Below are 15228 nucleotides of genomic sequence, written 5' to 3'. Positions count from 1 at the left end.
TCTTAAGCACAGAGAATGGCTAGGCATATCTTTTGATATTAGGTTAAAGGTTGCAAAGAGGAGATGTATCTCATGACCATGTTGACAGGAAAATAAATATTTTTTTAACTTTCCAGATGAACCAAATTCCACCTGTTCTAAGTAGTTTACTTACAATTTATTATTAAGACCAGTAACTATTTTAATACAAAAATTTCCCGTTTGACCATTTCTTCTCACAGATTCTACTTTTTGGTGGCTAGAATGAGAAATTCAGAAATACAATTTATACACATAAAGTAGCTATTAACCTCTTGAAGAGAAATATTTATAAGTTTGATGAGAAGGATGGTTAAAAAATATCTGATTGTGTATTCTGACAGATTTTTTTTGATAAAAGATGACTAAGTGGAATATTAATTTGTATCTTATTTCTTTGCCTGTGGTATTTCTGAAGGCTAAGTCTTTCTTTAGTTGTATCATTTAGGTTCAAGAAAAATTTAATAGATGATAGTAATTAATTTCCTGAACAATTATGTTGAGAAAGAGCAAGCATTTATTCCCTGATTTAGCTGTTTTTATTTATAATGAGAAGTGGCAAAGCAGCTTCTGAGAAAGAAAGTGGCAGATATTGTAGGTTTCTGGAAAGAGATGTGATCAAATTACAGTTCTGGTGTTTATATGAATGGTAGATAGTAGTGAGAAGTGGCTGGCAGGTAAGGTACTTGCCTATCTGTCTTTATTAAGACAGCCTATGCTAGACAAGTGGAATGGTTTGGAGGATAGGAAGACAGTGAGAGACTTAAGAAATATAAGATCAAAATAGTATAAATCTGAAATAACAAGGATATAGGTCTTCCCATGCTAAGAATTGGGAGGTAGGCAACTATACATATATTATCATGCCTTTTTCTCTCCACATATCCTACAGTGGCTTCTAATACTCTTGAGTTTTATTTTAGCTCCATGACCTTAAGTTTCAGCCTTATTATGCACTCTTCTCTCTTCAGGTGACACATGCCTCTTCCTTACACCTTCTGGAGAAGACAGCTCCACCTTAATTACCTAAGCCAAAAGAATGACTCAATTGCTATAGAACTTCATATCAGGGGGAGGGAAATCGGGTGTCCCAGAAGAAGCCAGTTTGGTAGCAGGCAGTAGGAATGAGAAATGGTTTTGTGCCTGTTCTTAATGAGGTGTGGCAAGAGTTTGAATATGCAAAAGCAAGGAAGAGGGAAGGCTTGAGATAAATGCACCTTGTTGAACCTGAATGACTAAGAGGATGGCAGTACCATTAACAGAATGTGGAAACAAATCAGAGTAATTAAGTTGATGTGTTACTGCCTTCTCAAGAAAGCTAGATGAGCATATATGTAATAGACAGGCACCACCCTGATAACCCTGGTTTAACCTTTCAAGGAAGAGAATCAGTTGACATAACTAAGTAGTCTGAGGAAGATGCTTTGGCTTCATGCAAGGCTGGGCTTCCATGATTTGTCCCAGTCTCTCTCCTCTTCTCAACTCTACTTTTTCCCAACCACTATTGGCTTTATTTATCAGAAAGCTTCTTTCCTTAAGAGTTTCAATGTAATTGCTTACAGCTCCCAATGCTACATATTTTCAAGCTTAACCTAGAGGAGAGTAGGAGTCTCATTCTCAGAGATCTCAGCAAAACAACCTGAAACTATCACTTTCTATATCTGTCCTGTACTAAGTATACATAATGAGTATTCCTGCTCTCTCCTTTCTTCATTCTACCATTTTTACTGTTCCCTCAGTCAGAAATGCTTTTCTTTCCAGCCTACAAAAACCCAGTCCTACCTTAGCCACCTCTTCTAACAAGACTTCCATGGTAACTCCTACAATATATTTCTTTTCCCTTTAAATTTCCATACTCTTTATTCAAACCTGCCTTTTAACACTTAGCATGTTCTTCCTTATATCAGGATTGGGTGTACATGTATTGCTCTTCTGCAAGATTTAAGCTCCTTGAAGAAAAAGTCTGTGATTGATTAGTTTGTATCCCCCGCAGCACCTGGATTTGGTTTGCATATTGTAGGTCCCAATAAACCTCTGTTGAATAAATGAATGAACACATCAAGCTAAATTATATCATATTTCAATAAGATATTTTCTGGGTGTTCTATTTCCTCCTACTAGTTCAATTCAATACAGATGGCATTACTTTATTTGTTTTTGTTTGTTTGTTTTTATTTTTTGGTTTTGTTTGTTCATTTGTTTGTTTTTACAGGGACAGAGAGAGAGTCAGAGAGAGGAATAGATAAGGACAGACAGGAATGGAGAGAGATGAGAAGCATCAATCATCAATTTTTTATTGCAACACCTTAGTTGTTCATTGATTGCTTTCTCATATGTGCCTTGATCGCGGGCCTTCAGCAGACTGAGTAACCCCTTGCTTGAACCAGCGACCTTGGGTCCAAGCTGGTGAGCTTTTTGCTTAGCCAGATGAGCCCACGCTCAAGCTGGCGACCTCGGGGTCTTGAACCTGGGTCTTCCGCATCCCGGTCCAACGCTCTACACACTGTGCCACTGCCTGGTCAGGCCAGATGGCATTACATTAAAGTAAACATCAGGTTGGAGGGGATTGGAAAGAGAAAGTGAGAGAGAAAGAGAGAAATCAAAACAGTAACTTACAACCAGAAGGGAAGTAAAGGCAATGGGTCATTGTCATTATTGCAATTAGCAGAACCATGTGGGTTCAGGATGGATTTGAGTTTTACACCTTTTTCTAATAAACTAGTAGGACAACTTTGCCCCCTTTCTCTTTCTTTCTCCTGGGTCAAGGTTTAGCCTGGGGCCCAGAGCAACCCCACTGATTAATTCTGCCCTAAGTATAATTCTGTCAAGCCTAACCGGAAAGAGTGCTTATCTAGCTACCATGTGACCTAGCAAACATCTCTGTTTATTTGATGTGTGTTGTAAACTTGGATACCAGTTGAGTTCTGTTTCAACCTGCCCACAATCTACAGACTCATCTTTTTTGTTTATTTACAGAGCTTCTATCCGGCAACGCTCCAAGTCTCAGCTTTCTTACTTGGTACATGAACCTCCATTAGCTGTTGTAGATCATAAACCTACTCATGAAGAAGACAGAAAGGTCAGGCACCAGTCACTCGTGGGGGAATGGGAGAAGTCTCTCCTGGGGATTATTGTATGCCTTTCAACCTAGAATAAGAACTTTCAAGGCCTATATCTAGTAATATTTCACTATCAAACTAAATGGGAGAATACATCATGACCTGATGGAAAATCTAAATTTTACATGATATTTTTAAAGAAGAAAGAAAGATTAAATAATTACTTTTAAGAATACATCATCACTAAAACTGGACTATTAGGGTTAATTAATGGTTCTTGAATGTACCATTCTAACAATCACAGGCAAATTACATGTACTTAGCAGAGTATTTCATTATTTAGTATACTTTAAAAAATTTAAGAATATCTACAAACTTCCTCCCCCGATTTTTAAATCTTTCTTAAATTGTAATAACCTCAGCAAAAAGTATTTGATCGGCAAAGGTATTTGATAAGACTAGCTTAATACAAGTTATCACAACTTTTAAAAATTGACATATAATGGCCCTGGCCGGTTGGCTCAGCGGTAGAGTGTCGGCCTGGCGTGCGGGGGACCCGGGTTCGATTCCCGGCCAGGGCACACAGGAGAAGCGCCCATTTGCTTCTCCACCTCCGCCCCCTCCTTCCTCTCTGTCTCTCTCTTCCCCTCCCGCAGCCAAGGCTCCATTGGAGCAAAAGATGGCCCGGGCGCTGGGGATGGCTCCTTGGCCTCTGCCCCAGGCGCTAGAGTGGCTCTGGTCGCGGCAGAGCGACGCCCCCTGGGGGGCAGAGCATCGCCCCTGGTGGGCGTGCCGGGTGGATCCCAGTCGGGCGCGTGCGGGAGTCTGTCTGACTGTCTCTCCCCATTTCCAGCTTCAGAAAAAATACAAAAAAAAAAAAAAAAAATTGACATATAATTGACACACAGCATCCTATTAGTTTCAGATGTACATCATAATAATTTCATATAATATTTACATACCTTACAAAATGATTCCTACAATAGGTCTAGTTACCATCTGTGGTAACTAGTTATTACTGTTCGTGTTAATGCAAAACAATACAAACATGAAAGAGATAGGAGAGGAATCAACACATGTAGCAGTATAAAATGTTCTTCATCAGGATGCATGCATCAGACGCTGTTGTGGGCACTGTCACATAAAGTGACCATCCTCCTCTTTAAAGCCTTTCTTAATTATTGCACTTTATTTTTTCAACCCTGAGACTCTCATTTTTATCCCCCATTAGTCTTCATTTGATTCTTTTCATGGCAATTTTCATATTGAACTTTACTGGAGGGCATGTTATAATACCAAGTTATAAGCTTCTTAAAGTTAGTGGCAATATATTGTTTGTGTTTGTATCAACCTGGGCACCTTGCCCAGTGCCCTGCATCTTGTAGGACATCAGAAGATTTTTAAACTAGTATGAAAAATTGAATTTTACAATAAAATTAAGCTTAAACCACAATATTTATCAAAGTGAATGTCAGACACTGCTTTAATAACAAGCATATTTATTATGAATGACATAATTTCAAATTGTCTTTCAAAATTCAACACGAGAATTTATTTTAGAAGTAATTGTAAAAATTGGTTCACAATGACACATTTGGAAGAAAGTAAGGCACTATTTGTGATCTGATGATTAAGGATTCTTAAGGTTCTCTTTTTGTTTCAATGTACTGATAATAAATAAATAAAGACCCCACTATCTAATGGGGTGTGTTAAGTAAATTTTATACATGAACACATTTCCTTGGGAGCAGCAGGGTGAATCACAGTGAGAGAAAACACTTAGAAGCATGATTTCTTACTCAAGTCCTCTTCCAGTTCTAGAAATAGGTGTTTCATCTATGTTCACGGTGCTGCCACTAATAACTGCAGAGAACATTCTGTAAGGAGTTAAATAGAGCTTCAAGGGAGAAAGAACTAAACATGATGCTGAAATTTCAAATATAGCAACACCAATTATATTCAATTTTTTATACTTTTATGTTTCTTTCTAGTTTCTGGGTCAACATTTGACAATAAAAGCGAGAGGTAGGAAGAAGAAAAAGAAAATCTGGTTTTGCTGTTCTTGTTGAAACTGGGAGAGGGCCAGCCCAGCTGCAGAGAATAGATTCCCTGGAGGTCAAATTCCCATGGCGTTCTTATGAGGAGGGAAAATCCAGAAGGGAGGCATTTCCATAGAAGGAAACAACTCAAATACAGAGATTAGTTTTAGAGAGATAAAAATGCTCCATTGTAAATTAGAATGGAGCAATTAAACTCAATTAAATGTTAACCAGTATAATTTTGAATAAAACCACTTTGTAGTCTCTCTCTAGTTACAGAAGAGGAAGGAAGAGGGAGGCAGAAAGTGACAGGGAAGCCAATGTGATTTTGCTAAAGCTCCAGAAGTTAAAGATCTGATGCTTCTATTAATACTGCTTGCTTGTATGATAGCTATGTTGGTCTTTTAGATGAAAATAATTAATATTTTTTAAGAAGAAAACAGTAGAATTAGGGTTAATAGATTTTAACTTAGGGAATTTGTAATCTCAGTACATTTTAAAGTATATATTTTAAATATTTAGGTTATTCTAGTCCCAAGTACATTTTAAAGTATTTTAATATATAGTTAACTAAATTCTGCAAGTCCAAACACTGGTGAAAATCTCCCTTTTTTTGTTTTGATGAAGAAGCTCTAACCTTACCTTCTGTTTATTAGGAAATGTTCTATCTTATGTTACAATGCAAAAGGTTTTAAATACATAAAGAGGTTATCTCCTCCTTGTGGTCTTAGAGTTTTAATGCTGAAAACTTAGAAAGTTGCAGAAGTCTGTGTTTTTACTAAATACTAAGTGTTATGTCTGACTCAAGGTCTTGTAGTTAGCAGGGAATAGAGCTGAGACTAAAGCCCATTTCTCTTCACACTCCAAGCTGTACTTTTGGCTCCTAGACATGGGGGTCTGATCTTAGTGATAATGCTGATAAAATTCAGTTTAGGATTAGGGGAAATCTGCAGACTAGAGGTTTCAATCTCTGATATTCTAATATCTAAGGATCTCTTTCAGGAAAACAAGAAGACAAAGTAGAATACAAGAGTGGGCAAAAGTAGGTTAATAATAATAGTAAATAATACAAGAATAAATAGCAATACAAGAATAAACTGTGTTTTGCATACTCACAACTATAGATCTACTTTTGCTCACCACTGTTTATATGAAATCAATTCAAGCTTGTTTGAGAGGAATAATTTCTCCCTACTCCTCTTGGTTCTTTGGGCTTTGTCTAAGAATTAAATTGATATATGGGGGGCTCTGTGAGAATATGAAGCCCAAAACCATGATGGCGAACCTTTTTATAAAAACTGCCCACTTTTGCAGTGCTGGTCAACCTGGTCCCTCCCACCCACTAGTGGGTGCTCCAGCTTTCATGATGGGCCAATCACAGCACCGTTTGGTTGCTCCGCAGTAGCCAGAGTACAGCATACTGGTTCCCCAGGCCAATCCCCACTTTACATAAATTGATGTAAAGAGGGACAGATGACAGCAGTAAATGAAGGGAGGGTGTTACAGGAGAGGTATCCCAGGCTTGAGAAGCCTTACTCATAATGGACAATAAACACATCTGCCCATTTCTTGGGATGGATACGCCACCTGTGTCCTTCAAAGCTATTTGCTATACAAACACCCTTGAAAAAATACTCTGACACAAAGGCAGCTAATACTTCTCTTCCCCAAAATATGCAGAAACATGAGCAACCCATATAGAGAATTGTCTCCGCAAAACAACTTCATCTAACTCTCTCATATTGAGGATTGTGTAACTGAGACCCAAAACTGAGCTAAAGTCCTTGGTGATATATTCCATCACTGGCTGTGTGGTGTTCATTCAAGAATCCCATTCTTCCTATGCCAATTCCACTCAGCTTTCCTGGGCTCCTTTCTTCTTCTCTGGCATTGATTCCTAGAGTTAGTAAGCTGTCAGAAATAAAATCATTGAACAGAAGGATTTGTTGCATGAGTGAGTAGTAATGACAAGTGCAAATGTTGAGGTCAGGCCAAGAGAGAATTTGAAATTAAGGCAATAACACATCCATCTCCAGCCACGCTGCCTTCCCTCATCCTATTTGGCTTGCTCTATAATGACACAGACATAATGCAGGCTTTTATTTAAGCTGACTTGGTGATATGGCCTTTGATTTTTGTAAGCAAAAGGAAAGTATGTGAGGCTCCTTGCTGTTGTGTGTTCCTGACATTCAGTTACCAAAAGGATAAATTACTATGTGTTAAGTAAAGAAAACACTAGTTAACAGCTTTGTAATCAATTTGCTATAGATATTTTTAATATATTTTAATAGAAAAAAGTTTAAAAATTATTACATATCTATATAAGCCACCTAAAATTTTTTCTCAAATAAAGTGGGTAATAAATTAAAAAATTATTGAATAAATGGGTCTAAGACAAAGCACCAAGCAATATCAAAACAAGGGGAAAATGATGGTAAAAATGAGGTTCTGAATATAATATTTGCCATCAAGAAGATACAAATGTACTAGCTCTGACACTTTAAGGGCAAATAAAGAGCTCAGAATAAGGAAATAGTGAAATAATTTTTATTCCTTGTGAAGAAAATGTGAAATTTAGAAATTCAAATAAATTTGGAGCACTAATTAAAGAAACTTTGCAGCACTAGTTGAAGAAAACCGTACAGAAAACATGTAAATTGAAACTGTTAACACAATTTCACAAACTTCAGGTGCACTGGCCTGCCCTTAGGAGCTTTGACATATATGAAGGACATACCTTGAAAATTTCACAAGTAAGTCCTCAAGTATGTAAATACCAATATAACACATGTTTTTAAAATCAGAGGTTTATTTTCTCAAAGATCCACCGTATTTATTACTCCCTGAGAGCTGATACATGTGCAACTGTGAAATGAGGACTGTAGGCTCACTGTCAGGTGAGTGGTCCCTCTGGGTCCCTCCCTTCCAGTTGTAGCATGGTCTCAGGAAGTTCAAGACCATTCCTCACAAAATGACAAATCACTACATCTTACAGATCTTTGAGGTCACTCGTAACCAGTCTAACCATGACTCTTACATATGAGAACGCCAAAAAGGGTTTCTGCTGTTTAAAAAAAAAAAAAGAGTGTATGAAAAAATGTCTGTGTGTACATTTGGGTGATTAATCTAACCCTCTCTCCCTTCAAGGACAAGAACATTGCTGCGGAAGAAGAAATTGAACCCGCCCCAGTTAGGAGGATTCTGAAACTCAATGGTCCAGAATGGCCCTACATGGTGGTAGGGTCTGTGGGTGCAGCTGTCAATGGGGCAGTCACACCCCTCTATGCCTTTTTATTCAGCCAGATTCTTGGGGTAAGCAAACAGCTGGATTAGCTTTAGTCTCCTCGTCTTTTGTTCTTCTATCAGTGGGGATGGTCATTTTTTATAGACTGGCTTTTGAATATATTTAGTTTTATTTCCATCTCTAAAGAAATAAAAATGCCTCCGGTATCCCATCACACAGGAGGTAAGAAGGTGAAGTTAAGCACTATCACTCAGGTTGGCAGGACACTCATATAGTCACCATGTCTGTAAAAACTGCACTAAGGCTGCAAATTTAGTGTTGAAGAGGGCAGTTTACCTAGATGCAAACCAAATCAGAATGCAAGCAGGTTTATTGAATGATTACAAAAGGGTTGTAGAGGTATTTTGATCCTGCTGATCAGCTTAGGTACAAAGTTTTACTCATGATCACAGGTGTTAGTATGTGTTGTACAATACTCTGCTTTCCTGCTGATTGCATCATTGAAATTGGGAGGTAGAGAGAAAATGGGAAAAGAAAAGTAAAACAAGGGATAGGAAAGATTACATTTATTTCAGTTTTTCACTTCCTAGAAGTTTTGCGATTCGCCATCTGACTTCATTGCTATAATAATCAAAAAAAAAAAAAAACTACAAACATTAACTAGACACCGCTTAAGCACTTTATAGGTAACCGTTCATTAAATTGTCCTAATGACCATCGGCGGTAGGTATTCTTATTGTTCCCATTTTACAAAGAAGCAAACCAATGCATAGAGAACTTAGGATAGCAAGTGGTGAATCTAAGATTCAAATCCAGACACTCTGACTGGAGTCAGGTTCTAAGGAAACCTTATCATTGCAAAATTATTTATCAAAACGCTAGCAAGTTTTCTTAGTTGAAATTCACACACACACATGCTCATGCACACAAACACACACACACACACACACATTTTGTGAGGTCTTCAGGAAGGCAAACCTAGAATCTAGAGAACTTTATTAACTTGTTCAAGGTAACACAAACATTAGGTGATGGGGCAAGGACTAAAATCCAGCCCTTGAGAAGCTGCAAGGATTTGCCAGCACACCACATTGTCAGAGCTTAGTGAGAGTCCTAAGGTTTAGTTTCCCCCTCTACTTCCCCTCTCTCTCTCGTAGTCTCTCCTGTAGAACTCCTGACCCGAATAAATCTTGCCACAGGCATGAGTTGTACAGAAAAACCTGGATTGTTCACAAAGTCAATAGTGTAGGGGAGAGCCCAGCCTTGATTTCAATTTTCACACTGCCCCCTTGTGGCAAGTAAGGAAATATTGTTCACTTCAGAGAGGAAATTGGAAACACAAGGACCTTCATTCAACTCTGGTACATTGAATGTCAGGTTATGTAAAAACTTTATGCTAAAAATCTTTTAAATAATTAATTTACATTCCTTAATGTCTAGTATGTACAATATCCAAATATAGCATAAATGTTTGTTCACCTCAGCAGATATTTGTTACCTTTCCTAGACACGGTGCTAGGAACTTGGGAACTGAGTATAATCATGGTGTCTTCCTTAAAGCAGTTTCAGGTTAATGAGGAAGACAGACATTAAACAAAAAAGTCTATTCATTATCGCATCATTCAACAAATATTTATTGATCGCTTATTGTTTACTAGTCTCTGTTGCTGGTGTTGGGAATAGAGGGGTGAACAAGAAAATCACAGCCCCTGTCTGCTCTCACAAAGCTGACATTCCAGTAGCGAGGAGTTCTGGAAATGCCCCGCACTCAGCAGTGACGCAGATGTCCGGGGTGGGGCTCAATCCATGAAGACTAGACCTTTCAGGCGTTGCCAAACTACTGCCGCCTGAGGCCGTTTATCCGCCCCGCCCAGCCCCCCCCCCCCCCCCGCACTTCCGGAAGGAGCACCTCTTTCACTGGTGGTCAGTGAGAGGAGCACTGTCTGACTGTATATGGCAGCCCTCCAACAGTCTGAGGGACAGTGAACTGGCCCCCTGTGTAAAAAGTTTGGGGACCTCTGCTAGATGTTTGCTTTTAAAATAAATCCAGAAGGTCAGCATCTTTGCTGATCATCTCTTTCTGTTTTATAAAAGCAGAGTAAAGAACATATTCACCCAGCATCACCCTATCTATGCGCTGCTGTGGAAAAAGTCCTGGTTTCCCTGTCAGGAGACCTTCTTCTGTAACTGGTTCTGCTAGATACTAACTAGTTCTTTTATTATGCTGATTTGAAAAAAAATTGATGTAGAATTTAGCAATTTCCATCAAAATCTAGCCAGAGCCCTTCACTGCCATGATAATTCGGGCTTCACCAGTCCTATGCCCTGGGAACTCATCGTGCCCCTCATCCGGTCCTCTGTTGCCTGAACTATAAAATAAAGGATTGACAAAGATCATTTGTAAGATAATTTCCAACTCTAGTGGTCTATGAAATGTCCAAGACAGACACAACTTGATGATTCAGCTATGACACCTGCCCTCCTAGAGCAATCACTGATTATTGATGGTGAGAATATTTTCTGTGATTCTTCCAGTCACACCAGAAATCCCAGGAAAAACTTAGCTTGAGCAATTGAGCTTTTCACATAAGGACTGCACTGGACTATGGTGGTACAGTGGCTAGTGCACTGACCAGGACTGCAGGACCAGGGTATCAGGGTCTAGTCGCTAAAATCCGAAATCTACTTACAGTTTATATTCTCCCAGGGTTATATTTGTTAAGAGAATGATGCTAGACAAACTACTATTTTTCCTCTCTGGTAAAGAAGATTATTTCATTGTCTCTTAGCATAATTATCACATATTCATCATTAGATTCATATTTTTCTCTCATAAGGTATAATCATGAGTCAGATAATAGTCTGGTTTTAATTGCATCATTTCCATTCTGACATATCTAAAGGCCACAATATTCACATTCGGTGTATTGAGACCACAGTTTGGAAGATGGACTCAGCAAATGACTGGGCATGATTAGGTGCCTGATTGCTAATCTAGTGTAGCCTTAATATACATGTAAGATGCAATTCATCTGATTTGCATTCCCTGGGTCTTTTTGACTTGGAAAATGTGCCAAGTGCCCAAAACAGCAATTTGGATGGGAAGAAGCGTGAACTGTGGAGCCAGCCAGCCTGGATTTGTCGTAGGCCTTTGCTCTGCACTCTCTGCGTGCATTTGGGCACGTGGCTTCTTCTTGATGAGCCTGTTTCCTCATTTGTAATATGAGACAAGAACATCTACCTCTCTGAGTTGTGTTGAGAATACTAATTCAAAGAAATTCTCATGTAGGTTAAGTAACACATTTGGCAAGAGTCTAATGAATGTTCGTTTCCTCCTCCAACAAACTTTCCATTACAAAAATGACACCAGTGTAGGTTCAAACTACAGCTCATCTAAGAACTGAGGAACCTATTGATGGGTAACTGTTTGGCTTGCAAATACAAAGAAAGTACAAAGAACTCATGGGAAAGAATTTTGTGAAAAAAGATTATGGATACATAGATGCCCAATCTTTCACTGGATAGTTACGTGGGTTTAACATTAGCCAAATATTCTCTTTTAACCCTAAAAAGATGGTTAATACCAAAAGCCAAAGAGCGTGCTCAGAAGAAAACCATTGTACTAGAATCTGAAATATAGGCGTTTCCTCATCTAATAATAACCACTTTGCTACATGATCTTGAACAAAATATCTGATGTTTTGGGCTATAGTTTTCCATCTATAAAATTAGAGTTAAATTGGCTAATCTACAGTTCTATAGCCTGTGATTATAACAGATGACCTTAGGGAGAAATGAAAATTGTGTCATCAGAGTTTGGGTTTGCAGAGGGTTAGTGTAGTGCTTTTAAAAATCAAACTGAAATATATCTTTAATGCTCTAATTTTTGAACTCTATAAAATAAAAATGTGAGCTATTCTATGCTGAGAAGAGTGGCTGTGGTGACTGCTGAACCTACTTTTACCTGTAGTAAGAACCATGAAGGCTCTGGAAACTTTTCTGTCCTAGATACAGTAAATCTTATTCATCTGGAACCTTTCCTGCCACTTTGGAATTTAAGATAGAATGTTTTACTCCTGCTTTACAAAAAACAATCTGTTAATGGAGCAGTATACATTGTTTTCAGGAGATTTATTTGGCATATAGCAGATACTTAGTAAATATTTACTGAATAAATATAAATAGTTTACTTTGAGCAATAAATAAAGATTTATTATACATCTCTACAATGTATACTTTTTTTCTGAACTCTCACAGTTCCCTCATTTAGTCTGAATTAGGAAGGTTTTCTTGTACTAAAACCCCTTTCACTGTAGGGCAATGTCATTAGAATTTACAGCTGTTCTCTTTGTTTTCTTATTGCAATAGTTTGGTCCCCAGTTTGTTACTTGAGCATATGTCTATAAGTTCTGAATACTGCTACTTATGAGTATAGTTTACTACTTATTATAGGCTGAAAAAACCCACTCCCAATTTTCATAGGGTTTTTTTTGTTGTTGTTAGCAAGTGGGAGGCAGAAAGACAGGCTCCCGCATGCACCCTGACTGGGATCCACCTAGCAACCCCTCTCTGGGGCTGATGTTCTGCCTATCTGTGGCTGCTGCTCTGTTGCTCAGCAACTGAGCCATTCCAGTACCTGAGGTGAGGCCATGGAGCCATCCTCATTGCCTGAGACCAACTTGCTCATTTGAGCGATGGCTGCAGGAGAAGAGAGAGGGGTTGAAGGGTGGAGAAGCAGGTGGTTGCTTCTCCTGTGTTCCCTCATCAGGAATCAAACCCAAGACTTCCACACGCTAAGCCAACATTCTACCCCTGAGCCAACCAGCCAGGGCCTTTTTAATTGGTTTTTAAGGGGAATGTGTTTCAGCTTCTGGTGATTTAGAGACAGCAACCTCAGCATCAAATAGATGAAAACTTTTTTCTCTCCTAAGCCAATTCCATCAATGCCTTGATAGCTAGTTGCTTTATTAATGATATATGTTTAATGACATATATATATTCTATAAAACTAATAACGGGCAATGTACCTGAGTAAGAACATCATCTTTATTGCATCTATTATTGAAGACAGAGGTTTTAATACTTTGAGTTTTGTCTCAGATAACATTCTTAGATTAACTTCCTTCCTTCCTTCCTTCCTTCCTTCCTTCCTTCCTTCCTTCCTTCCTTCCTTCCTTCCTTCCTTCCTTCTTTCCCTCCTTCTTTCCTATTTTTCTTGCCTTAGTACATAAAGGATTTAAGGCATTTCATCATATTTTTCATCTGTATCAAAGAAAAGCCAACATAATTGCCTGCATAAGGCAAAGAAACAAGACAAAAATTCTGTATATCATAATCATTGCTTTTTATTCTCCAGATTTCCTTCCCCACAGAGAATTAAAATACATATATCCCAAGTTAACTTTGGTTTAATTATTAGTATGTTGAAAGTGGAATCATTTTAAGTCAATGTTTAAGAGAAATTTCTAAAAGAAATTTGATTATTTTCGCTATTGTTTGTAATAATAAATTGACTTCCTTGCTTCCTATCTTGCAAAGACTTTTTCACTTATTGATAAAGAAGAACAAAGGTCACAGATCCATGGTGTGTGCCTGCTCTTTGTAGCAATGGGCTGTGTATCCCTTTGCACTCAATTTCTGCAGGTAAGGAATTTTATTTTTGAGTAAGTGACTTAGCTATTTCCCTCTTTTTCACGTTAACATATCATTAAAGGCTCTTTCATATTTTAGGGATATGCTTTTGCTAAATCTGGAGAACTCCTCACAAAAAGGCTACGTAAATTTGGTTTCAGAGCAATATTAGGGCAAGACATTGGCTGGTTTGATGACCTCAGAAATAGCCCTGGAGCACTGACAACAAGACTTGCTACAGATGCTTCCCAAGTGCAGGGGGTAAGCTACGGGGAGGCGGTGACTTGGGCTGGAGTAACTGGAATAGACCTTCTTTCTTTTGAGCCTTCGAACAATCACCTATGGATTTCCTATGAAATAGCAGGATTGGGATACCCCAGAGCCACCTTTCTCCCCATTTCCAGTGCTGAAAACAGCAGCTAAAAAGCACAGTGTCTCCTAGGCAGTGCCTAGAATCAGTGTGATAGCATGAGTCAAAATATGTCAGGGTTTTGGATTTCCCCTGAGTCTAGCAATTGAGAAGAACTTTCCTGAGACATTTTTCTCAGAACATTTTTAGGCTCTGTGGCTCAGATTCTACAGGACTTATTACACCCCCAGAGGGTGGAAGCTCTCTCTTGGGTTTTCTAGGTATATAATCAAATTATGTACAAAAAATAATTTTATCTCTTCTTTTTTTGATATTTGTACTAATTGTTTTATTCTTTTGTTTCATTTTATTAATAGAACATTGAAACATTGTTGAGTAACAATAATAATAGAGGGAGTAGAGGAAAATGTCTGAAGCTAAAGAGAAAACCATAAAGTAGACTTAGTGGGCTGCATAAAAATTTAAAATTCTCATATAAACAAATCATAAAATAGAAAAATATTATTAATAAAGATTATTATACCTAATAACTCTAATATGTGTATTTCTAAAATTGATAAGAAAATAAAAATGAACTAATAAGAAAAGGTTAAAAATAAATATATGGACAGGCAATTTTTACCCCTCCCCCCAAAAAAAGAAATGTTAAGAGGATAATTAACATTTGAAGATCTGTTTCATTTCATGAATAAAACAACACTAATAAAACAATGAGATACCATTTTGCACCTTTCAACTCAGTAAAAACCATTATGAATGATAACTTCTTGTATTTGTGAGGACAAGGAGAAACTGACTTGCTTATATAATATTGATCACAGTATGAATTCTTTCAACATTTTTTAGAGAATAATGAGGTTAAACCCT

At 37.9% G+C, this 15228-nt stretch overlaps 1 protein-coding gene across 8 annotated transcripts in view; it reads left to right on the top strand.

Moving 5' to 3' along the window:
• ABCB11 (ATP binding cassette subfamily B member 11) overlaps window positions 1–15228 on the top strand; it is a 134075-nt gene that overhangs the window by 92834 nt on the left and 26013 nt on the right. For all 8 annotated transcript variants that reach the window (XM_066345347.1, XM_066345350.1, XM_066345351.1 and 5 more), the window contains 4 exons: window positions 2995–3097; window positions 8264–8428; window positions 13899–14003; window positions 14091–14252. In XM_066345347.1, coding sequence (XP_066201444.1) covers window positions 2995–3097; window positions 8264–8428; window positions 13899–14003; window positions 14091–14252 — 535 coding nt within the window. The remainder of the gene's footprint in view (window positions 1–2994; window positions 3098–8263; window positions 8429–13898; window positions 14004–14090; window positions 14253–15228) is intronic.

Source organism: Saccopteryx leptura, chromosome 7 (assembly GCF_036850995.1).
Source record: "Saccopteryx leptura isolate mSacLep1 chromosome 7, mSacLep1_pri_phased_curated, whole genome shotgun sequence".
NCBI classification, from domain to species: Eukaryota; Metazoa; Chordata; class Mammalia; order Chiroptera; family Emballonuridae; genus Saccopteryx; species Saccopteryx leptura.
This window is presented reverse-complemented; position numbering and strand designations above follow the sequence as displayed.